The sequence below is a fragment of the Gopherus evgoodei genome, chromosome 7 (assembly GCF_007399415.2).
Source record: "Gopherus evgoodei ecotype Sinaloan lineage chromosome 7, rGopEvg1_v1.p, whole genome shotgun sequence".
Taxonomy (NCBI): domain Eukaryota; kingdom Metazoa; phylum Chordata; order Testudines; family Testudinidae; genus Gopherus; species Gopherus evgoodei.
Window position 1 is genome coordinate 78153613 of NC_044328.1, and position 24352 is coordinate 78177964.

At 53.0% G+C, this 24352-nt stretch overlaps 1 protein-coding gene across 2 annotated transcripts; it reads left to right on the forward strand.

The window, feature by feature from the left end:
- Positions 1–1414: 1414 nt before the first annotated feature.
- Positions 1415–24141, forward strand: INKA1 (inka box actin regulator 1). Of its 2 annotated transcripts, none has more exons than XM_030571086.1 (2): positions 1415–1486; positions 23220–24141. In XM_030571086.1, the coding sequence occupies exon 2, from the start codon at positions 23259–23261 to the stop codon at positions 24078–24080; it is 822 nt and encodes a 273-aa protein (XP_030426946.1). In that variant the 5' UTR covers positions 1415–1486; positions 23220–23258; the 3' UTR covers positions 24081–24141. The 2 variants fall into 2 exon arrangements, with proteins under 2 accessions (XP_030426946.1, XP_030426945.1); XM_030571085.1 differs by lacking the exon at positions 1415–1486 and adding an exon at positions 17875–17956.
- Positions 24142–24352: the final 211 nt, after the last annotated feature.

Below are 24352 nucleotides of genomic sequence, written 5' to 3' on the forward strand. Positions count from 1 at the left end.
AGCAGGGATCGGTGTCCAGGGGCTGAGAAGAAGTGAGGGTCAGGGGGGTAGGGGTGGGAGGAAGCAGGGCTCAGGACCAGGGGCTGAGACGGAGCAGATTTTGGGGGCTTTGGGGAAGGGTGGGATAAGGTCTGAGAGCGAGCAAGGTTTGGGAGCCAAGGGCTGGGATGGAGCAGGGGCCGAGGGCTGGGTGTGACGAAGTGGAGATTTTCTCCTGTTGTTTTGTGTATGTCCTGCTGTTTTGTGTGGATGCTGTGTGTGACTTTGAGGGGGTTGCTCCAGCTGCCTGCTCAGATGCTATGGCCGCCTCTTCATAACTGGAGACCCAGGAGAGGAATATGACCAGGTAACCTCTTTGGCCCGGGAAGGAGACAAAGGCTGGAGGAGGAACAACGGGCAGGGCAGGGGCCAGGCAGCTAGAAGCGAGTCAGTTTTGGCTGCTTGGTGCTCAGGGGGAAGACCAGAGCCCCTGGCTCTGGGCTCCCGTCCCCCCCAGATGTACTTGGCTGAAAGTCACTGATTTCTTTGCTAACAAGTTCTGCCCAACGTTGTGTTTCTGTCGACTAATAACCTTCTGTTTTATTGGCTGGTTGAGAATCACGTCTGACTGCGGAATTAGGGTGCAGGGTCCTCTGCTTTCCCCAGGAGCCTCACCTGGGCAGACTCACTTGGGAAGCCCATGGTGTGGAAGGGAATGCTGAATGCTCCGAGGTCAGACCCAGGAAGGTGGAAGCTGGGTAAGCTTCCTGCCCTGGAGACAGTATGCTCAGAGCGAGGAGGCTTCCCCAGGATCCTGACTGGCTTCATAGGGAGTAGTTCCAGAGCATTGCCCCAGTGACTCCATGACATTGAGAAGGAGCAGCGGTCGGGGGCTGGAAGGGAGCAGGGGTTGACATTCACGTAGTGGGATGGTGCTGGGGTTGGGAGCTGGGAGGGAGCAGGGATTGGGGCCCACAAACTAGGAGGGAGCAGGGGTTGGGGGCTGGGAGGGAGCAAGGATCGGGGGGGCCAGGCATGGGAGGGAGCACTGGTTGGGGGCCAGGAGGGAGCAGGGACCGGGGCCTGGGAGGGAGCAGGGCTTGGGGACTGGTGGCTAGGAGGCAGCAGGGACTCAGAGGGAGCACGGGTTGGGGCTGAGAGGGAGCAGGCATCGGGCGCACGAGCTAGGAGGCAGGCAGGGTCAGGGCCTGCGAGCTGGGAGGGAGCAGGGGTTGGGGGGGCACTGTGGTGTTTAGATGCTGCTTGTAATTATTAGAACTGGGAGGAGGGGCTGTTGGGAGTCTGAAAGAACAGGAAACAGGAAGGAGGGGGGGAGAAAGTTGAGGAGGCTGATTGAGAGTTACAAAGGGTGCAGCACTATTTTTCCACTGTAAAATAAAATCCTGTTGAAGTTTGTTAGTACCCTGCCTAGTTGATACAACATTTTGGCCGACAAGGATGGATCTGCTGCCTCTGAACCCACCTGCATCCTTTCTGCAAAGCCCAGGTGAGCCTCCAATTGCTTTTACTGTCTGATCCATATGTTGAGACTTACGTGCTTGCAATCAGTGCTAGAGAGAGTTCCGAAGTAAGAAAGCATGCTCTGCTAATCCACTGCCTTGGAGGCAGAAAGGCAGCAAATATTTTACCACTTTTCCCCTTGCAGTGATAAATATGAGACTGCACTCACTGTATTAAAGAACTTTTTTGTGCCAAAAATGAATGTAGTAGCTAATCACTACAGATTTCACCAGCCTGAGCAGAACCAGAGGAGACTATAATGCAGTATATTGCTTCCCTGAGGAGTCTGATTGCTAACTTGTGGCTTTGCGAATATGGCAGATGAGATGATTAGAGACCAAGCTCATTGAGAAAACTACCATGCTTCATGTAAGAGAACACTTACTTCTAGAACCACAATTTTACACTAGAAAAAGCAATAACCCATTGCTACTCAGATTGAGCCAGCTACAGCTGAAGCCAAAATAATGAGCAGAGACACAGAAAGCACAGTCCAGGCTGTGACTCCTTTGCAGAAAAGTTCACTATTGCTGCAGACAAACAAATGCAAGAGGAAACTAATGAAAAGCCACTGAATCAGCAAATGCAAAATACAGTAAAGCATGCTTTCACTGTGGATCCCCACAACATCTTGCAAGCTACACAGATGTCCAGCAAAAGTAGCTCAGTGCAACCATTGCAAAAAGATTAGTCATTTTGCTAAAGTATGTCGCAGTAGCCAGTTCAATCAACAGGTGCATGCAATTACAATACCAGATGTTACTGTGCTGAGTGTGGACAAAATCACTACTGCACATATTCCAGAACAGATAACGTGCACTGTAAACATTTCCGCCATACCCTCAGGCATATCACACTCTATTCAGCTAATGCTGGACACTGGCTCAGCAGTATCTATACTACCTGATTCCATCTATTTGCATTACTTTAAAGATGTGCCTCTTACTGAACCCAAACTTCAGTTGATGTGCTATTTGAAAAACCATATTCCAGTGCATGGCTGCCTGCCAGCAATAGTTACTTTGGGTGATTGCTGTGTAACTGCAGAGTTCTACATTGTCCACAAAGGCACTCCTATCCTTGGCAGAGATTTATTGGCTGCTTTAAATCTCAGTGTAGTTAATGGACAAATTGATCTTCCTCAGCAAAGCACTCTTGCAGTACATGCACACAGTTTCAGCTGGGACCCAACACCAGGTTTGAGGAGAAACTCGGCTATGCTTATGGGTTTCTGCATAAAGTTTAAATGCAGAATAATGTGATGCCTGTATGACGAAATACTGCGCTTACCCATTTTCAGTCAGGGAAGCTGTTTCAGAGGAACTTAGACAACTTGTTCAAAAGGACATTATGAAGAGATTAACTCCTTGGAATGGGTTTCACCTATAGTAGTGACACAGAGAAGGATGAAGGTATTCGCCTTTGTGTGGACTTAAGGGATGCCGAATAAAGCTATTGTGATTGACAGACATCCTCTTCTCACATAGAAGAAGTATTTGCAGAACTCCATGGAGCAAAGATGTTTTCTACTCTTGATTTGCAGAGTGCATACCACCAGGTTATGTTGCATGAAGACAGCAGAGACCTCACAGCATTTATTAAACTGAGGGACTATTTGTTTTCAACGTATCCATATAGTCTCCATCAACCCCAAGTGCCTTCCAAAAAATGATATCATTGATTCTGAAGAATCAACATGGAGTTCAGTGCTATTTCAATGATATTATTGTGTTTGGAAATACTACTGAGGAGCATGGCAATAACCTGTAGTCTGTACTAAACTGCATCAGCAAAGCAGGCCTCAAGCTCAATAGGTCCAAATGCAAATTTAGACAAACTGAACTCTCCTTTCTGGGGCATACAGTTTCACAGGCTGGACTAAAACCTGATCCAGATCATATCCTGGCAATTTCAAATGCTCCTCCTCCAACAGATTTGCAAACCCTACATTCCTTCTTGGGTCTTACGTCCTGGTATGCAAAATTCATTCCCAATTATGCTTCTGACATTGAACTATTGCGAGAATTACTATGGAGAAGTTCAACCTTAGTGTGGACAAGGGATGCACAAGCTAGTTCGAAACAGTGAAAGACTTGATTGTACATAGTCCAGTACTTGGCACTATTCAGTCCCGCATTGCCCACAATTGTAACTACTGATGCTTCGGATTATGGACTGGGGCTGTCCTCACACAAACTTCATGACTGAAACAACACAGAGAGGACTGTTGCCTTTGCTTCAAGGACACTAAGTAAGCTGAGAGAAAATATTCTACAGTCAAAAAAGAATAGCTACTTGCTTGTGTCTGGGCTACTGAAAAATGGAGAACTTACCTGTGGGGCCACAAGTTCAAGTTGTGCACAGACCACAGCCCTTGACGACATTGCTCACCACGAAAGGACTGGGAAGAGCAGGCTATGCTATTGCTAGATGGTCTGCGAGACTACTCTCTTTCACTTATGAACTGGAAAATAAGCTGGAAACAAAACGTGGTAGCTGATTGCCCTTTCCGCCTGCCTTTGCCTTCACCGATGGTCCACTGGAGGATGAGGATGTAGTAGTTGCGCTTATTACAAGCATTCTTACTGCAGTACAAGAGAACAATTTCAAGCTGCTTGTTCAGTGTGTCCCAAGTCAACAAAAATTACAGGAATTTCTGACAAAGAGAGCGTTCAGTAACCCTAAAAAACCTTGACCCAGGTTTTGCTGCCTTATTTTAGAATTCAGGATGAACTTTCTTTGCTTGATGGCTGTGTGCTACGAGGTACACACCGGCTACTTTTGCCAGAAGAATTACAGTCAAAAACTCATACACTTGGCACATGATACTCATCAAGGAATTGTCAGAACCAAACAACGACTACAGGATCTGTATTGATGGCCGAATGGATTCTCAAACTGAAGCACTCATAAAATCCCTGTGTCACTGCCAAATGCATAATAAGACAGCTAGTGAACATGTACCCCTCCATTACAGCCTGTTCCTCTTCCTGAATCTGCATGGAAAAAAAGTGGCGATTGACATTGTAGGACTCTGATATTGCCCAATTGACTGTGTCTGCCATCACTTTACTAGACTATTTCAGTAAATGGCCCTGAGGTAGCATTTACATCGCAAATCTCTTCTGCTACAGTAATTAAGTTCCTCTCTTCAGTTTTTACCAGGGAAGGTAACCCCAAAGAACTAGTTTCAGATAATGGTAGTCAATTATTTCCCTGGAGTCTGAAACTTTTCTAGCAAAGAGGAACATTTTACACGGAAGGTCATCCCTATATTACCCTCAAGCCAATGGAGAAATCAAATGGTTTAACAGAAGTTTGAAAGAGTTTGCAAACAGCTAAACTGGAAGGGAGATTGTGGATACCCTTCACTACTGATTTCTTGCAAGCATACCGGGCTACACGATATGTCACAACGCAAAGATTCACCCGCAGAGTTTTTGCATGGGAAACAGATGAATACTAAACTGAACATTGCTGGATTGTTAAAGGCACAACCGGATGCCCAGATGAGGATGATGTGAGAAAAACAGTTGAACAGAACCAAGCAAAGTCTAAGGCTTTCACAGACAAGCGGGAGGGTGCTAAGGAACGAAAGTTTGAGTGTGGTTCCTTTGTTAGAATATGAAAACATGGAATCTTACTCAAAGGGGACCATAAATTCACAAAAAACAAAGAGTCCTGTGGCACCTTATAGACTAACAGACGTATTGGAGCATGAGCTTTCGTCAGATGCATGTAGTGGAAATTTCCAGAAGCTTTCGTGGGTGAATACCCACTTCATCGGATGCACGTAGTGGAAATTTCCAGAGGCAGGTATATATATGCTTGCTTGCATATATATACCTGCCTCTGGAAATTTCCTCCTCTGGAAATTATACCTGCCTCTGGAAATTTCCACGACATGCATCCGATGAAGTGGGTATTCACCCACGAAAGCTCATGCTCCAATAAATCTGTTAGTTTATAAGGTGCCACAGGACTCTTTGCTACTTTTACAGATCCAGACTAACATGGCTACCCCTCTAATACATAAATTCATAGCCCCTCTTAAAATCATAGAGAAGGGATCTTACACCTATCGACTGTCTGATGGGCGGAAATGGAATGCTTCTTATCTTGCATCTGCCTATGCACCAGTAGGAGATTATGCCAGCACCCAGTCTGCAATGCATGACTTAACTGTAGAACCAATACAACAAGACATTGGACTGGAACTGATCCAGACGACCACCTGCCTGGACTAGAGACTATGTTATGTAGTAGCTACAGTGTTTTCAGTGTTATATTTTTGCCAGTAGTATAGGGTCTTGTTTCCTATTTGTTCCTGTTGTTAGAACAACATGTTATTTTATTTGGGTAAGTTTCTTAAGAGAGGAGGGAATGTGGTATTTAGATGTTGCTTGTATTATTAGAACTGGGAGCACTGGCTGTTAGGAGTCTGAAAGGACAGGAAACAGGAAGGGGGGGGAGTGAGGAGGCTGAGTGAGAATTACAGAGGGTGCAGCAGTAGCTTGGTAAAGAGATTTCCACTGTAAAATAAAGTCCTGTTGAAGTTTGTTAGTACCTTGCTGGTTGATACACAGGCAGACATGGGAGGAGCATGGGTTGGGGGCCAGGAGGGACCAGGGGCCAGAGGCTGAGAGGGAGCAGGATCAGAGGGAGCACGGATTGGGGCTGGGAGGGAGTAGGGGTTGGACGGCCAGGGGAAGGGAGGCAGCAGGGGTCGGGGCTAGGTGCTGAGAGGGAACAGAGGTCAGGGGCTGGGAGGAACAGGGGTCCAGGGGCCATGGGCTGGGTGGGAGCAGGGGTTGGGCACCAGCAGCAGGGAGGGAGCAGAGGTTTGGGGCCAGGTTGTTGGGAGGGAGCAGGGGGCCGGGCACTGGAAGGGAGCAGGGGTCAGGGGCTGGGAGGGAGCAGGAGTCGGGGGAAAGGCTTGAGGGGATAAGTGGTTGGGGGGCCAGGGGCTGAGAGGGGCCAGGAGTTTGGAGGGAGCAGGGCTGGAAGTAACAGGGATTGGGAGTCAGGCACTGTGAGGGAGCAGGGATGTGAGGGGCAGGGGCCTGCGAGGAGCAGGGGTTTGAGGGAGCAGGGGCTGGGAAGGAACAGGGGTCAGGGGTGTGTGATGTTCCCCTCAGGTGTTATCTGGACCGGTGATCTGCTAGGTCACCCCAATCCTTGACTCTGGGAACCAGCCTTACCCTGCTCTGCTGTGAGACCCCCCACTCCTGGGCTGTTCATGCACAGCCTCTGGCATATAAAGCTGCCCCTTGGATTGTGCAACTGAATGACACTAGCCAATATCTCCGGTCCCACACACAACCTTAGGAACCCCATCTTGCAGTGTCCAGTTATGTCTGCTGGATACTGAAAGCTTATATGAGTTCATTAATTTAACAAATAAATTGATATTTACCAGGCTTGTTATCCCAAGGGGAGTCTCTGGCACACTTCAAACCAAATGCACTGCTTCAGATAGAATCATAGAAGGTTAGGGTTGGGAAGTAGAAGTGGGTGGCAACCTTGGCAACAGTGACTATGCCATAGTTGAGTTCAGGATCCTCACAAAAGGAAGAAATGAGAGTAGCAAAATACAGACCCTGAACTTCAGAAAAGCAGACACCTGGAGTATTGCGTCCAGTTTTGGTCCCCCCTCTATAGAAGGGATGTGGATAAATTGGAGAGAGTCCAGCAGAGGGGAACGAAAATGATTAGGGGGCTGCGGCACATGACTTACGAGGAGAGGCTGAGGGAACTTGGGTTATTTAGTCTGCAGAAGAGAAGAGTGAGGGGATTTGATAGCAGCCTTCAACTACCTGAAGGGGGGTTCCAAAGAGGATGGAGCTCAGCTGTTCTCAGTGGTGGCAGATGACAGAACAAGGAGTAATGGTCTCAAGCTGCAGTGGGAGAAGTTTAGGTTGGATATTAGGAAACACTGTTTCACTAGGAAGGCGGTGAAGCACTGGCATGGATTACCTAGGGAGGTGGTGGAATCTCCATCCTTAGAGGTTTTTAAGTCTCAGCTTGACAAAGCCCTGGCTGGGATGATATAGTTGGTGCTGGTCCTGCTTGAGCAAGGGATTGGATTAGATGACTCCTGAGGTCTCTTCCAAACCCTAATATTCTATGATTCTATGACTTTGACTCCCTTAGGGAACTGATGGGCAGAATCCTCTGGGAGGCTAATAGGAGAGGGAAAGGAGTCCAGGAGGGCTGGCTGTATTTTAAAGAAGCCTATTGAGGCGCAGAACAAGCCCTGATGTGCAGAAAGAATAGCAAATATGGCAGGCAACCAGCTTGGCTTAACAGTGAAATCTTCGGTGAGCTTAAACTCAAAAAGGAAGCTTACAAGAAGTGGAAATTTGGACAGATGACTAGGGAGGAGTATAAAAATACTCCTCAAGCATGCAGGAGTGTAATCAGAAAGGGCCAAACCAACTGGAGTTGCTGCTAGCAAGGATGTGGAAGGGCAACAAGAAGGGTTTCTACAGGTATGTTATCAACAAGAAAAAGGTCAGGGAAAGTGAGGGACCCTTAATGAATGGTGGAGGCAACCTCGTGACAGATGAGGTGGAAAAAGCTAAAAGTACTCAATGCTTTTTTGCCTCGGTCTTCACAGACAAGGGCAGCTCCCACACTGCTGTCCTGGGCAACACATAATGAGGATGAGGTGAGCAGCCGTCAGTGGTGAAAGAACAGGTTAAGGACTATTTAGAAAAGCTGAACTTGCACAACTCCATGTGTCCAGATCTAATGCATCCAAGTGTGCTGAGGGAATTGGCTGATGTGATTGCAGAGCCATTGGCCATTATCTTTGAAAACTCATGGCGATAGGAGGAAGTCCTGGATGATTGGAGAAAGGCAAATATAGTGCCCATCTTTAAAAACGGGAAGAAGGAGAACTCGGGGAACTACAGATCAATCAGCCTCACCTCAGTCCCTGGAAAAATCATAGAGCAGGTCGTCAAGGAAACCATTTTGAAGCACTTGGAGGAGAGGAAGGTGATCTGGAACAGTCAACATGGATTCACCAAGGGCAAGTTATGCCTGACCAACCTGATTGCCTTCTATGATGAGATAACTGGCTCTGGATATGGGGAAAGCAGTGGAGATGACACATCTTGACTTTAGCAAAGCTTTTCACACAGTCTCCCACAGTATTTTTGCCAGCAACTTAAAGAAGTATGGATTGGATGAATGGACTATAACTGGGGTCTCAAACAGGTGGGCAGTGGGCCAGTTATTTCCTGCAGCCTGCCGCAGACGCTGACTCCACCGGCAGCCAAGCTCCCCTGAGCGTGCCGCATCCCCGCTCCTCCGCCTACCTCCCAGTGCTTCCTGCCACCAAACAGCTGTTTGGTAGCACTTACGATTTTCCAGGAGGGAGCAGGGAGAAGCGGGGACATGGCACGCTCAGGGGAGGAGGCGGAGGAGAGGTGTGGCCGGGGCAGGGATTTGGGGAAGGAATTGGAATAGGAGCAGGGAGAGGGCAGAGTTGGGGCGGGGACTTTGGGAAAGGAGTTGGGAAGGGATGGGAAAAGGTGGGCAAGGGCAGGGCCTCATGGACTAGACGAGCAGTCTGAAGTATGAAGTTCAGCATGTATGATTCTTTGCTAAGAGTAGTTGGGAACACGGGCGGCTCCAGGCCCCAGCATGCCAAGCGCTTGCTTGGGGCAGCAAGCCGCAGGGGGTGCTCTGCCGGCGCCGTGAGGGCGGCAGGCAGGCTGCCTTTGGCGGCTTGCCTGCGGAGGGTCCGCTGGTCCTGCGGCTTCAGAGGTCCGCCGAAGCCGCAGGACCAGTGGACCCTCCGCAGGCAAACCGCCGGAGGCAGCCTGCCTGCCATGCTTGGGGCAGCAAAATTCCTAGAGCCGCCCCTGGTTGGGAAGAATGTTTGTTAAAAGTGGCAATGTATTTTGTATGAATAGTTACTTTAAAAAGTTCCTGCCATTACAGCTATATTGATAGACTGTTAGTGTAGGTCATCATCAGTGTTACAGACCACATAAGGAATAGTTACAGGTGTTTATATTTTATTAAAACTCCTCTTCACATTACAGTTTTAAAAAAAGTTAATACATTGACTTTCAATAGCATACTATATTACTCTTCATTTTTCTCATTTTTGACTATACGTTTGTATCATTGTATGAAAAGGTTTCAGTGATGTGGCACTCAGGCCAACGTACTAGTCCTCATGTGGCCCTCATGGGTGATTTAAGTTTGAGATCCCTGGAGTATAAGGTAGATAGAAACCTGGCTAGATTTTTGGGCTCAATGGGTAGTGATCAATGGCTCAATGTCTAGTTGGCAGCTAGTATCAAGCAGAGTGCCCCAGGGGCCGGTCATGCGGCCGGTTTTGTTCAACATCTTTGTTAACGATCTGGATGATGGGATAGATTGCACCCTCAGCAAGTTCGCAGATGACACTAAGATGAGGGAGAGGTAAATATGTGGAGGGTAGGGATAGGGTCCAGAGTGATACGGTTCAACATCTTTATTAATGATCTGGATTGCACCCTCAGCATGTTTGCAGATGACACTAAATTGGGAGGAGTGGTAGATACGCTGGAGGGTAGGGATAGGATACAGAGGGACCTAGACAAATTAGAGAATTGGGCCAAAAGAAATCTGATGAGGTTCAACAAGGACAAGTGCAGAGTCCTGCACTTTTGGACGAAGAATCCCATGCACCATTACAGGCTGGTGACCGACTGGCTAAGCAGCAGTTCTGCAGAAAAGAACCTGGGGATTACAGCGGATGAGAAGCTGGACATGAGACAGCAGTGTGCCCTTGTTGCCAAGAAGGCCAACGGCATATTGGGCTGCATTAGTAGAAGCATTGCCGGCAGATCGAGGGAAGTGATTATTTCCCTCTATTCAGCCCTGGTGAGGCCACATCTGGAGCATTGCGTCCAGTTTTGGGCCCCCCACTACAGAAAAGATGTGAACAAATTGGAGAGAGTCCAGTGGAGGGCAAAGAAAATGACCAAGGACTGGGGCAAATGACTTACCTAGAGACTTAGGGAACTGGGCTTGTTTAGTCTGCAGAAGAAAAGGGTGAAGGGGAATTTGATACTAGCCTTCAACTACCTGAAGGGGAGTTCCAAAGCAGATGGAGATAGGCTGTTCTCAGTGATGGTATATGACAGAACAAGAAGCAATGGTCTCAAGTTGCAGTGGGGGAGGTCGAAGTTGGATATTAGGAAACACTATTTCACTAGGAGGGTGGTGAAGCACTGGAATGAGTTACCTAGGGAGGTGGCAGAATCTCCATCCTTAAAGGTTTTTAAGGCTGGATTTGACAAAGTCCTGGCTAAGATGATTTAGTTGGCAGTAGTCCTGCTTTGAGCAGGGGGTTGGACTAAATGACCTCATGAAGTCTCTTCCAACCCTAATCTTCTGTGATTCTGCGATTCGGTGGAACAGATCTCATGAGGTTATCTAGTCCAAACCCCTGCTCAAAGCAGGACCAACACCAACTAAATCATCCCGGCCAGGACTTTGTCAAGTCTGGCCTTAAAAACCTCAAAAAATGGAGATTCTACCACCTCCCTAGGTAACCCATTCCAGCACTTCACCACTCTCCTAGGTAGAATAAACAAACAGATTTATTAACTGCAAAGATAAAATTCAAGTGATTATAAGTCAAAGCATAACAAGTCAGATTTGGTCAAATGAAATAAAAGCAAAACACATTCTAAGCTGATCATAACACTTTCAATACCCTTATAAACTTAGATGCTTCTCATCACAGGCGGGCTGGTTGCTCTTCAGCCAGGTTCTCCCCTTTGTTCAATGTTTCAGTCAGTTGGTGTGGTATCTGTAGGTGTAGGTGGAAGAGAGGGGAAGTGCATGGCAAACATCTCTTCCTTTTATCATGTTCTTTCTTCCCTCTTGGCTTCTCCCCCCCCCCCCACTCTCCCGACTTCAGAGTCAGGTGAGCACTACCTCATTGCAGTCCCAAACTGACCAAAGGAAGGGGGGTGACTCACTTGAAAATCCAATGGATACTTGTTGCTGCCTAGGCCAGCATCCTTTGTTCCTGTGAGGCTGGGCTGGCTTTGTCCCATACATGCCTCGATGAGGTGTGAGCTGCCTCTCTGCTCTTAGAGAATTTTTGCCTGGGCTTATTTTAAGCCATGAGGATACATTTTCAGCCTCATAACTATATACATGAAATTATAACCTATAACATTACTACTACAACAATTACTATAACATCACTATAACAACAACGTTCAGTGCATCATGAACCTTCCAAAGACACCCAACATGACAAACTTTGCATTGGATACCACACAATCATTTTACAAGGATGAATAGGAGGGTTCTGGGAGTTCTCCCGAAGTACAGAGCATCACACCTCCCCCCTTAGTTTACTGCAAGAGGGTTAGTCACTGAATGGCTTGGGGTGGGCAAACTATGGCCCACAGGCCAGATCCAGCCCACGAGCCATTTTAAGCCAGCCCACGATCTCCAGCCGGGGCACTGGATCGGGAGCTGCACCATGTGGCTCCCGGAAGCAGCCGCGTGGCCCCACTCCAAGGGTTGGGGGCCGCTCCACACGTAGGAGCTAGAGAAGGGATGTGCTGCTGCTTCTGGGAGCCTCTTGAGGTAAGCACTGCTTGTAGCCTGCACTCCTGAGCCTCTCCCCATGCCCCAAACCTCTGCCCCAGCCCTGATCCCCCTCCTGCTCTCCAAACCCCTTGATCCCAGTCTGAAGCACCCTTCTGCACTCCAGATCTGTCATCCCCTGCCACAACCCCAAGCCCGTACCCCCAACCAGAGCCCTCACCCCCCCCCAGCCCAACCCCAATTTTGTGAGCATTCATGGTCCGCCATACAATTTCTATTCCCCAATGTGGCCCTCAGGCCAAAAAGTTTGCCCACCCTTGGACTAGCTCAAAGACAGTTTGTGTTATAGTTCTCTTGGCATCCAGCCATTAAGGCCATGAAACAGCATGCCTTAGTTTCCCCATTCACACACAGCAAACTAGGTTTTTTATGGTTTCTCTGCTGTGATAAGCTTTAAACCTGTTTACAGGTATTAACTGAAAAGTAGCACTATCATAAGGTTTAACATCCATGTCAAAATTCTTATCCCCAAAACTTAACATTAGTACCAAAATTTGTCTCAGATTTGTGCTTGCAAGTATCTTTATACCATGCCCTCTGTTCAGATATTCTAGTTTGAGGTTATGGTAGTTTGTTCTTTACTCTTGGAGTCCTTTGACTTTCTCTGTAATCAGTCACTGGCTTTTCCTTCCCTCCAGTGTTCCCCTCTGTGTGGGCTCTTAATTTAATCATGTTTCTGGAATTTTGGTGCCCCAAGGTCTGGCAAGATCAGTTACTGCACATTGACTGGCCCTTTGGGGAGCGGTCTCCCAACCCCAGAACTGTACATATACAAAAAATCCAGCTCCCCTTTTCGGGTTACCCGGTGTTTTCCCCTCCCAGCACTGAGTCCTTCCCTGTCCCCTTAAGGGCTGTGATCTGTGCTCTCTGGGCTAGGTGTGTTTACCCTTTGATCAGATTCACCCTTTCACAGCAGCTTTCCCATAACTGCTCCGTGTTTCACCCAGCCTCGGGGAAAACACCCCCTTTTCTGTCAGTTGGGTCATTTGCATTCTGGCAAACTACTACCTGGTAATTTCCTTGTCCCAACTCCTCTGTTATCACAGGCATTGGAGCTGCATCTTGATTTAAAGAGACACAGTTACTTTCCAAAATAGCATCCTGAAAAATTGGGACCTGGATTGGGGTACCCTGCACCACCCCTTTGTCTGTCCCTGAGAAGTCAGCTGTGCAACTGCTCCCCTCTAGGATGTCAGTTACACACCTTCTTCTCAAAACCTGGGTCACAGGCTGAGTGCCTCAGTGCACAGATGCTGCCCCAGACATCGTCCTGGGCATTCTGCTCTAAGTGACTAGTGAGGAGACATTCCTGTACCCCCACTATTCCTTCCCTAGTTTCCTCCTCTGGGCTCTGTCACAGAGTCACTGGGACAATGCTCTGGAACGACTCCATACGAAGCCAGCCAGGACTCTAGGGGAGCCTCCTTTCTCTGAGCATACTGTCTCCAGGGCAAGAAGCTCACACAACTTCTACCTTCCTGGGTCTGACCTCAAAGCATTCAGCATCCCCTTCTACACCACGCACTTTACATCTTTGTCCCATAGACACTGCTTTACATCAGCCTTACATATGCTTAGGAAATGTTCTTAAGCAACAAGATCCAACATTCCCTCAAAACTTGCCACCTCTTTACCCCTCACCCATTTTCCGAACAAATCTTTCATTCTGTTTACCTATTCCCCATTACTCATACCAATATCCCTCTTAAGATTCCTAAATTTAACTATATGTTTCAGGGGTAATCTGAAAACTTCACAAAACAGTATCTTTAAATTTATCATAGTCTAAAGCATCTCCAATAGGCTTTCCATTGAATACATTTCAAGCTTTACCAGTTAATCTTGCAGTCAGGGTAGGAACCCTCTTATCATCAGGGATTTCATATATTACACACAGCCTTTCGAAAGCAGTCAGATATTCAGCAATATCATAATCTTCTCTGTAATCAGGACATAAGTGTTCTCATTTGTGGATTTTTGGATCGATGGGAGTTTTTGTGGTTGGGTGTGTGGGGGGCGGGGTTCTAGTTCTGCTTCTCTAAAGCAGGTCCAGTTGGTGTTTTTTCTCTCTTTCTTCTTTTTTTTTTCTCTCTCTCTTTTTCTTCCATGGCCCTTCTGTATGCAGCCTCCTCTCTGGCTGCCTCTTTTCCTATTCCTTTTCCTTTTATCTCCAGTTCTTTCAGTTGCAATAATGTCTGGTGCTCCCTCTTCTTTTCTGCAACCTGCAGCCAAAAAGCTCCAACTTCGCAATCGTGTCACTGCTTTCACTCATTTTCCTGCTTTTCTGTTCTTACTTCCCTTTCCCGAAATAAGCAAACAGAAAATAACAAAACTGTGACCTCCTCCTGACTGTTCTTAGCCACTGCACTTAAGACTCAAAATCACAAATATCAGTGCTTAAAATGTAATCTCCACTTGGAGTAACAAGCTGCACATAGACCTTGCTCGCTGTGCCACTGTGACGTTCCCCTCTGGTGTTATCCAGACGGGTGATCTGCTAGGTCACTCCAATCCTTGACTCTGGGAGCCAGCCTTACCCTGCTCTGCTGTGAGAACCCCCACTCCTGGGCTGTTCACACATAGCCTCTGGCATATAAAGCTGCTCCTTGGGTTGTGCAACTGAATGAAACTAGCCAATATCTCTGGTCCCAGGCACAACCCTAGCAACCTCCATCTTGCAGTGTCCAGTTATGTCTGCAGGACACTGCAAGCTTATATGAGTTTGTCAATTTAACAAAGAAATTGGTATGTATCAGACTTGTCATGCCAAGGGGAGTCTCTGACACGCTTCAAACCAAACACACTGCTTCAAGTGGAATAAACAAACAGATTTATTAACTGCAAAGATAAATTTTAAGTGATTATAAGTCAAAGCATAACAAGTCAGATTTGGCCAAATGAAATAAAAGCAAAATGCATTCTAAGCTGATCTTAACACTTTCAATACCCTTATAAACTTAGATGCTTCTCACCACAGGCTGGCTGGTTGCTCTTCAGCCAGGTTCTCCCCTTTGATCGGTGCTTCAGATGCTTGGTGTAGGTGGAAGAGGTAGGAAGACCATGGCAAATGTCTCTCCCTTTTATAACATTATTTCTTCCCTCTTGGTTTTGCCTCCACCCCCCACTTCAGAGTCAGGTGAGCACTACCTCATCGCAGTCCCAAACTGACCAAAAGAAGGGGGATGACCCATTTGACAGTCCAACAGATCCTTTGTTGCTGCCTAGACCAGTGTCCTTTGTTCCTGTGAGGCTGGGCTGGGTTTGTCCCATACATGCCTTGATGAGGTGTGAACTGCCCCTCTGCTCTTAGAGAGTTTATGCCGGGGCTTATTTTAAACCATGAGGATACATTTTCAGCCTCATAACTATATATATGAAATTATAACCTATAACATCACTATAACAACAATGCTCAGTGCATCATGAGCTTTCCGAAGACACCCGATATGAAAAACTTTGCATTGGATAGCACACAATCATTTTACAAGAATGAACATGGGGGTTCTGGGGGTTCCTCTGAGGTACAGAGCATCACAGGAGGGCCAGGAGCTGAGCAGGAACAGGGGTTAGGGGCCAGGGGTAGGGAGGAAGCAGGAGTTGGAGGCCAGGGGTTGGAAGGGAGCAGGGGTCAGGGGCCAGGGGCTGGGAAGGAGCAGCAGTCGGGGGCTGGGAGGGAGAAGGGTTTGGCATTCATGCAATGGGAGGGAGCTGGAACTGAGGGCTGAGCCAGGGACCCCTAAGCCAGGGAATTGTTGCAGGCAGAAGGCCACTGGCACCTTAGGCCAGAAGGACTGGACGCAGGAAACACATCAGGAAAATGCCTCGCCCCCAACTAATGCCCCCACTTTGGCTTCCGTCCCTGACCTCAACCCCCAACTGTGGCTGGGCTCCTGGCTCCCAGCCCCTGGGGAGGCAGAGACAGATTACAGTACAACTAAAGGGAGGGGGATTTGCAACAAATTAAGTTTTGGGGCCAGTCCTTTAAATCTTGCTGTGTAAACATCTATCCAGTGAGGGGGGTACAGTAGCTCCATGGGGCTGCCCCAGAGCAGCATGGGGCCTGGGCTCTAAGCAGGGGCCTCTGGCTGATGGGCTGTAGCACGTGCTACTGCCATGCCAGGGCACCCCAGGACATAGGCATGGCAAGCTCAGGGAGTGGCATGTAGCAGGACAGCCCAGTGTGAGCCTGCAAACAGCTCTCCAGGGCAGGGTCAGCCTCAACCAGCCCCACAGCTCTGCCCTGTGGCCTCGCTGCCTTGCCAATGAAGATGCCACGTCTACAGGCTATGCTATGCAGCTTGAACCACTGTTCTGGTCACAAGATCCCCACTCCCTGCCCAAAGCCAGGGATGAACCCAGGAATCCTGGCTCCCAACCACCCCCCCAACCCACTAGAACACCCACCCTCCACTCCTATCCCAAGGCAGGGACAGAACCCAGGAGTCCTGGTTTCAACATTCTAGCAAACATTTGTGTTTGCAGAAGGCAGGTTGTGCTCTCTCCTGCTCGGCACACAGGACAACAGTCTACTGCTGCCGCAGGTGTGGGGAGCTCTCTGCTGTGGCTGTGAAGGGCCTTGCAGTTCCCTCAGCTCAGGGATCCCAGGCTGGCAACTGGATGGCAGGAGGGGCTTGTCAAACTAAACCAACAGATTTTAAACGGAATTTAGGGTTATATACAAATATGCAAATTATTTGACAAAATGCAAACTAGTTTATTGAGCGATTTGCATACACAGTGCTCTTTTCCCCTCTGCCACCAGCTGGCCCTGCAATCTCAGCACACCAGAGTGAGCACCCTCTGCGGGGACTGCCCAGAGATTCCAGCCGAGCACAGACCACCACCCATCAACTGCCTGTCCCCTCCACATAGGGTGACCAGAGTCCTGATTTCATAGGGACAGTCCTCATTTTTGGGTCTTTTTCTCATATAGGCTCCTATTACCCCCTACCCCGGCCCAATTTTTCACACTTGCTCTCTGGTCACCCTACCTCCGCACCCCTGCCCCACATCCACACCCAGCCTCCACAGCCCCCGCCCACCCAGAGCACTGCAAATGCCTTTCCTCTCACACACGCAGCACCCACCCACAGCCCACCCCAGCCCCCACCCACAGCTCTGCACCTGTCTGTCCCCCAGCCTCCCCCACACACACATCCCATGCTCACCCCAAGCCCCCACCCACCCAGAGCTCTGCAACTGACTGTCCCCCACGTGCCCACCCACCCACCCAGAACTCTGCAACTACCTGTCACCCCGTACACACCCCCAGCCTCCGCCCACCCAAACCTCTGCAACTGCCTGTCCCCCATGCCCACCCCCCCAGTGCTCTGCAACGGGGCTGGGGGGCTGGTGCCTTCGGTGCCCAGGGCTGGGGGGCTGGTGCCCTCAATGCCCGGGCTGGTGTGCCCATGGTGCTCTGGCTTGGGGGAGTCGATGCCTGGGTTGCCCAGAGATGGAAGGGCCGGCCCCCCACCGGGGCCCCTCGCGCCGTCTAGCCCCGGCCAGTCCGGGGATGCCCCTAGTGGGCTCAGGACCCCGCCGCCACGGGAGTCACGTTACTGCGGCCTCCCATTGGCCCGGCCCCTGGGTAGGGTGGGGGGGGGGAAGAGACTGGGGCTCATTGGCTGCTCCGGGGCGGGGGCCGGGCCTGGGACAGCGAGCGCTTGGGATCCAGCTCGCAGCTCGGGGCCAGCGCCGAGCGCCGGGCTGGCGGGGCGCCCTGGGCTTCCTGCGCGCACCAGGCTGCTCGCCTAGCCCCCCACCCGACATGCGCCGCGCCCGGCTGGACGCCTCCCTCGGCCGCCTCCGGGCAGACGTGGTGAGTGGCCAGACTCGGGGCGCGCTGGGCCCGGGAGGGCAGCGGGTCCGGCCGGGCCGCCTGGCTCCCCCTGGCAGCGGCGGGGCAGGGTGGGGCTAGCCCCCGGGGAAGGGCACTGAGGATGCAGGGCAGAGGCCAAGGACGTGCCTGGAGTACTGGGGCTCAGCTCTGCCCGGACCACGCGTGGCACCGCTGGGCTCGGTCGCCTGCCCGCGCTGGGCACATGCCAGCCCTGCCCGCTCCTGTGCCCAGAGCGGCACATGGAGCAGGCCAACCCCAAGCGGGGCGTCACCAGGATCAGGCCACAGTGTCGAGCCAGCCTCTGTGCTGGCCCAGAGCTACCCCCTCCCCTGCGATTGGGCCTGCCCGGCTCTGGGACTTCTGGGACCCTAGCAGGGCCCAGATTGCCCCAGCCCCCCTGCTGCTCCGCTGGCTTCGGGAGCTCCATGCCCGGGGACTCAGCCCGGCTCCAGCCTTGTCCTCTCTGCATGGGGCGGGGAAGGGGCTGGCTGCCCACAGGGAGGTGGACGCTGGGCTGCCCTGCCACGGGGTGGGGGGACTGGGGACGTTGGCGGAGGGCAAAGTGTGACCCGCTCGCAGTTACTGGCGACTGGAGGAATCTCCGGCCATAATTTCAAAACGTGACCAGGGACTTGGGGACTGACATGAGAAGCCACAGGGGCCTAATTCTGCCCTCAGCCTGCCTCAGGGACCTGATCTCCTGTGTGACCTGGGCACAGGCCTCCTCCTCTCCCCCGCTGGCCTCAGGGGGCCTGATCCCATGTGGCCTGGGCACTGCCCACTGCTGGTCTCAGCCAGGGCTCTTCTGAAAATCTGGTTTTCGGCCCCAGGGTGGGTGGACAGTGCTCAGTCCCTTGGCAGGATTGTGCACACACGCACACACACATCTCCGGGCACCCACATGCACTTTTACCCGTGCAGGGCAGCAGGCACGTGTGTTTTGTGTCCAGGGTTGGGTGGTCCCTGCAGGCAGGGGAGGAGCAGCAGGATTCCTCCTCTCACAGGCAGCTGGCACAGGAAGCCATTTTTGTTGGTTTACATCTGATGTCAAGAAAGTGCCGATTGCCGAACAACTGGTTGCTGGGTGACAGGATAGTGACGTCAGAGCTGGGGGAGCCAATCTGCCCAAGGGGATAGTGACATCAGAGCTGGGGGAGCCAATCTGCCCAAGGGGATAATGACATCAGAGCTGGGGGAGCAATCCACCCAAGCTGGCCTCAGTTCAGCCCTGACTGGCAGTGGCAGAGGTGCTGTTGGGCCCTGTCACTTTGGCCCATGTCTCCCTCCTGTAGGGTCTGCCATGTCCCTGGGCTGGGGCTAGGGCTGAACAGGCACAACCTGCGGCTGTTCTGGAGCCCTGGGCATGTCCTCTGCTGTGGGAGTGGGCCCCTGGCACTAGCCCTGCTGTCTCTGGGCCCGTGTGGGTCTGCACACTTGGCAGGGCAATTTCCCTGGCCCCTGGGGAGCATGTGGTCCTGATGCCCTCAATGCCTCAGTTCAGGTTGGAGCTTTGACGGAGCCAGATGATAGATGGTTTCCATGGCATGTTGGATGCCAGGCTGCTGGGACCAGCTGCCCAAGCTACCCCCTGCAGGGCTGCGCTTGGCCAGGGCCTTAGCTGGTGTGGCCCAGAAGAGCTGGGAGCAAATGAGAAAGGGCCCGGCACTGCCTGCAGGGATCCTGGAGCTGGACGTGCCCTGCGTCCATCCAGTCCCCCAGGACCCAGGGCAGTTTGCACACCCCATGCCTTGCAGCTGAGCTGCCCTCAGCTAGCAAGTGGGAGTCACCGACTCATTTCTAGGACATAGGGACTGAGCCTGAGCCATGGTGCTGTTGCTTACGGTCGGGGACACAAGGGTGGAGCCATGGGGCGACTGGTCGAGCAGCCCCTTGTGGCGCAGTAGTGCAGGAGGTTTCCAGGGCTTGGGGCTGCAGCAGGCAGAGTGGCCGGGCTGCAAAGTCTTGGAATTGCTAGTGTTTCCCTGCAGGAAGTGCAGCAACGCCCTCAGTCGGGGCGCGGAGGGGGAGGCGTTGTGGCTGGCAGGCGCGGTGGGATGTGGGGGTGGCTGGAAGCAGGAGAAGCCCCACCCCGAAGCACAGAGCTGGCAGCACTAGGGAGACTGTCAGGCTGGGCTCACCTTGTTAAGGCCCCAAATGCTTCTGCTCCCATGGCCTCCCCTTGGCAAGGTTCCTGGCACTCCAGCCCCAACATGTCCCTGCTGGTCACCTACCACACAGTGCACACTCTGTGTACCTGGCGGGACTGGGAGTCAGGACTCCAGGGTTTGCTTCCCTGTTGTGGGCGGGAGTGGGGGCTAGTGGTTAGAGCCAGGCCAGGGAGTCCAGGCTCGTGGGTTCAGTTCCCAGCTCTGGCACACTTGTGTGTGTCCGTGGGGCAACCCCAGCTCCGATGTTTGCCCAGCCGTCTGTGTGACTGCAGGGGTTGGTACTGACAAGGGGACCTGAGTAGGTCCCACTGGAGGGTGCCTGTTGGCGTGGCTGGTGCCCCATGTGTGCCTGGCCCTGGTGAGCAGTTCAGCTCCCTCCTCCCCGGGCCCGATGCCTGCCCTGGCTGTGTGGGACAGCTCTGATGGGCCCCAGAGCGCATGTCGCCCCATGCTGTTGGCACGTCCCGGTGGAGTGTGGCCCGCGGCTGCCCAGGCCCTGGCTCATGGCCCTTCGCCAGTGGTACATGCCTGCCCCGAGGAATTTCCAGGAGTCGGTGGTAGCCAGGGTCCTTTCACACCACTTCGGGCCAGGCCCATGTGGTGCCGCTTCCCTCTCTCCCCCAGTGCTGGGCTCTCCTGGGCAACCAGCATCTCTGGCCAGGCCCAGCTTGTGTAACTCCAGCTGCCATCTCTATTTGTCATGTCCCAGCGGCTGGGCTGGGGCTGGAACTGCAGCTGCCGATGCGGCGGGGCGGCTGCTTGCTCACCCTGACATGCCGCAGCATGCGGAAGGGATGGGCCCACTCGGTGCAGGAGCAGCAGGAAAGTGGTGCCCTGGGGCTGGGTGCACATCCGGGCAGCGGGGCCCTGCGTGTGCGGCTCCCCCTTGCAGCTCCACACCTAACTTGGGCAGACACTGCTGCAACTGCAGAGACCACTGCTTGAGTACCCAGCCCAACCCACCAGACCCCAGCATCTGCCAGGGTAGCTCCTGTAGCCCAGCTGGGCTTGCTGCCCATTAGCCCAGAGCCTGGTGAGTCATTTGAGGGCTCCCCTGGGGGCTGAATGACATGGGGATCAGAGGGGGGCTCCTTGCAGTTGGTGTTTGGTGAGCACGGGTGGTGGGGGACAGCATTTGTGTGGAGGTAGGGTGTTTCTGGGGGAGGGTGTGGGGTAGGGTATATAGATGGTGGTGGGGTGTTTATGGGAGGTGTGGAGAAAGGCCAGAGGGTATATGGGGGAAGGACGTGGAGAGGGTGTATACAGGAAAGGGATGTGGGGCATGGTATATATGAGGTTGTGGTTGCATATGGGGTATGTGGGGACAGTAAAGGGGGTGGATGGGGGTGTGTGGATGGAGGGGGTGGGGTGGCAGGGGGTGTATAGGGGTATGTGGATGGGGGGCATGGGGTGGCACAGAGTCAATGGAGGGTGTGGGGATGGATGAGGAGCAGAGTGGGGATGGGGTGAGGGATGGATGGGAGCATGGGGTGGATGGGGACTGTGAGGACAGGGCATGGGATGGATGGGGGCACAGGGGATGAGGGAATGGAGCAGAAGGTGAATGGGGGAAGGGAACAGGTCGGGGTGGATGGGGGTGTGGGGTGGTAAAGGGTGGATGGGGGCTTGAGTATGGGGCAGGGAGGTGGATGGGGGCCATGGGGACAGGGCAAGGGGTATGTGGGAAGGGCATGCCGTGGATGGTGTGGGCACTCTGGTGTTCCATAGCCAGTCACTGGGGACAGGGTTGCTGCCATGGAATGACCTGGCCCATGGGGCTGGGCCCCGCCCTTGTGCCCATCTGATAATCCCTGAATGTCCATCCCATCCTGGCTCCTGGGGGTCTTATTGCCATTGGGCCGGTGCTGGGAGAGCATTGGAGAGGACCAGAACCGCGGACGGGGTGACACGTGTTGGGATGAGGGAGACAGTGATGGGGCTGTTTGAGGCAGGGGATGGTAATGGGGCTTTATGAGGGGACAGGGCTGTTGGAGGTGTTGGGATGGTTATGGAGCTGATGGAGGCAGGGGACGGGGCTTTTGGAGGTGTTGGGACAGGTGATGGGGGACGTGGCTGCTGGAGGCGGGGGATGGGGCTGTTGGAGGTGTTGGGCTCGGTGATAGGGTTGTTGGAGGCGGGGGACGAGGCATTTGGAGGTGTTGGGAGAGGTGATGGGAGACAGGGCTGTTGGGACATTGATGGGGCTGATGGAGGTGGGGGATGGGGCTGTCAGGACAGGGGACGGGGCAGTTGGTGTGGCAACGGGGCTGATGAAGGTGGGGTATGCGGCTGTTGGAGGTGTCAGAACATGATGGGTGGCAGGGCTGTTGGAGATGAGAGATGGAGCTGTTAGGGGGATGGGGCCGATGGGGGTGTTGGTATGGCTGTGGGGGTGGGGCTGTTGGAACGTTGATGGGGCTGATGGAGGTGGGGGATGGGGTTGTTGGAGATGTTGGAATGGGTGATGGGGCTGATGGAGGTGGGGGACGGGGCTGGTGGAGCTGTCGGGATGAGTGATGGGTAATAGGGCTGTTGGGAGGACAGGGTTCTTGAAATGGAGCCGGGGCTAATGGATGTGATGGATGGGGCTGTTGAAGGTATCAGGACGGGCGATGGGTGACAGGGGTGTTGGGACAGGTGACGAGGCTGTTGGAGGTGTCTGGATGGGTTGATGGAGGCAGGGGATGGGGCTGATGGAGGTGTTGGGACGAGTGATGGGGCTGTTACGGAGATGGGGCTGTTGGGACGGTGACAGGGCTGATGGAGGTGGGGGACTGGGCTGTTGGAGGTGTCGGGATAGGTGACAGGAGACAAGGCTCCTGGAGAGATGGGGTTGTTGGAAGTATCAGGACAGATGATGGGTGAAAGGGCTGTTGGGGGAATGGGACTGTTGGAGGTGTTGAGATGGGTGATGGGGGCAGGGCTGTTGGGTGGACAGGGCTGTTGGGACGGTGATGGGGCTGATGGAGGTGGGGAATGGGGCTGTTAGGGGGACGGGGGATGGGCCGGCCATGCTGCCCAGGGGGCCAGTGCAGCAGGGCAGCGATGATGTCACCATGTTCCTCTCCCCACAGTTGTGCCTGCGGGCAGCGGGGGACACGCTGCGGGACCAGATGCAGGGCATGATGCGGACTCTGCATGAGCTGAAGCGGATGCCAGGCCCAGCTCCGCAGCTGGGCCTCCCCAAGCCAGCACCAGCTCCCCCCGGGCCCTGCTGGGAGCGGCCTGCAGAGAACCGGGCATCGGCCGTCTCAGAGGCAGACTCTGCCTGCTGCCTGGAGCTGGCGGAGGAGGAGTGCGCACCGCCCGCTAGTGAGAGGAGCCTGGAGTTTGACTCGGGCTACTCGGAGGTGTCAGGGGGCACGTGGCAGGAGGAGGGGCCAGTGCTGCGCAGGAACCCCCCGCTTTCCTGCCAGCGGGTACACAGGCTCTCCACAGGGGGCTTCCTCCGCAGCAGCCCTAGCCAGGTCCCTGGCCGGCGGGTCCGGCCCAAGTCCACCTCAGATGCCTGCCTGGAGCAGTGGCGGGTGCTGGAGCCAGCGGACACGCAGGACTGGACTGTGGCACTGCTCTCACAGAGCCGCAACCGGCAGCCGCTCGTGCTGGGCGATAACTGCTTTGCTGACCTGGTGGAGAACTGGATGGACCTGCCTGAGGAGAGTACGCTGCCCCGCCGGCTGGCCAAGCCCCACAGCTTCTTGCTCAACCTCTCGGGCAACGTGCGGCGCAAGCTGGCCAGTCTGGCGCGCCCGAAGGGCCCAACCGCCCCCCAGCCTGGCCCCAAGCACCTTGGTGGGCGGGCGCAGGGACCCCTCTTCCACCAGTCACATGGTGACATTGCCAAGCTCACCACGGACTGCACCCGCTTCGCTGCGCTCCTGAACAGCCGCAGCCGACAGCCAATCATCTGCAACGACATCATCGGCTACATTTAGCCCCGCCCCCAGCACATTCCTGTCCCAGCTCTGCATTTTTACCCAGCTATGTAAATAAACAAACAGCTTTTGTATGGAACGTGCGACCAGAGCCCATCGCTTGGGTGAGAGGGGGCAGCGGTGGGCACGGCCAGAGCCTGTCACTGGCCTAGTGTGCTCTTGTCCTCACCAGGGACTTTGTGCCAGCTTCACCTGGGTGGCTGCAGCCTGCACTGGGGCAGGGGAGGGAGCCTGGCTCACCCAGATGGTGCACACGCAGTGCACATATCCAC

Excerpts from the sequence above, each read along its gene's own strand:
- INKA1 (XM_030571085.1), top strand. The coding sequence starts at position 17,906 with ATGCGCCGCGCCCGGCTGGACGCCTCCCTCGGCCGCCTCCGGGCAGAC. Across the intron at positions 17,957-23,219 it reads GCCGCCTCCGGGCAGACGTG|TTGTGCCTGCGGGCAGCGGG; the intron begins GTGAGTGGCCAG and ends CTCTCCCCACAG.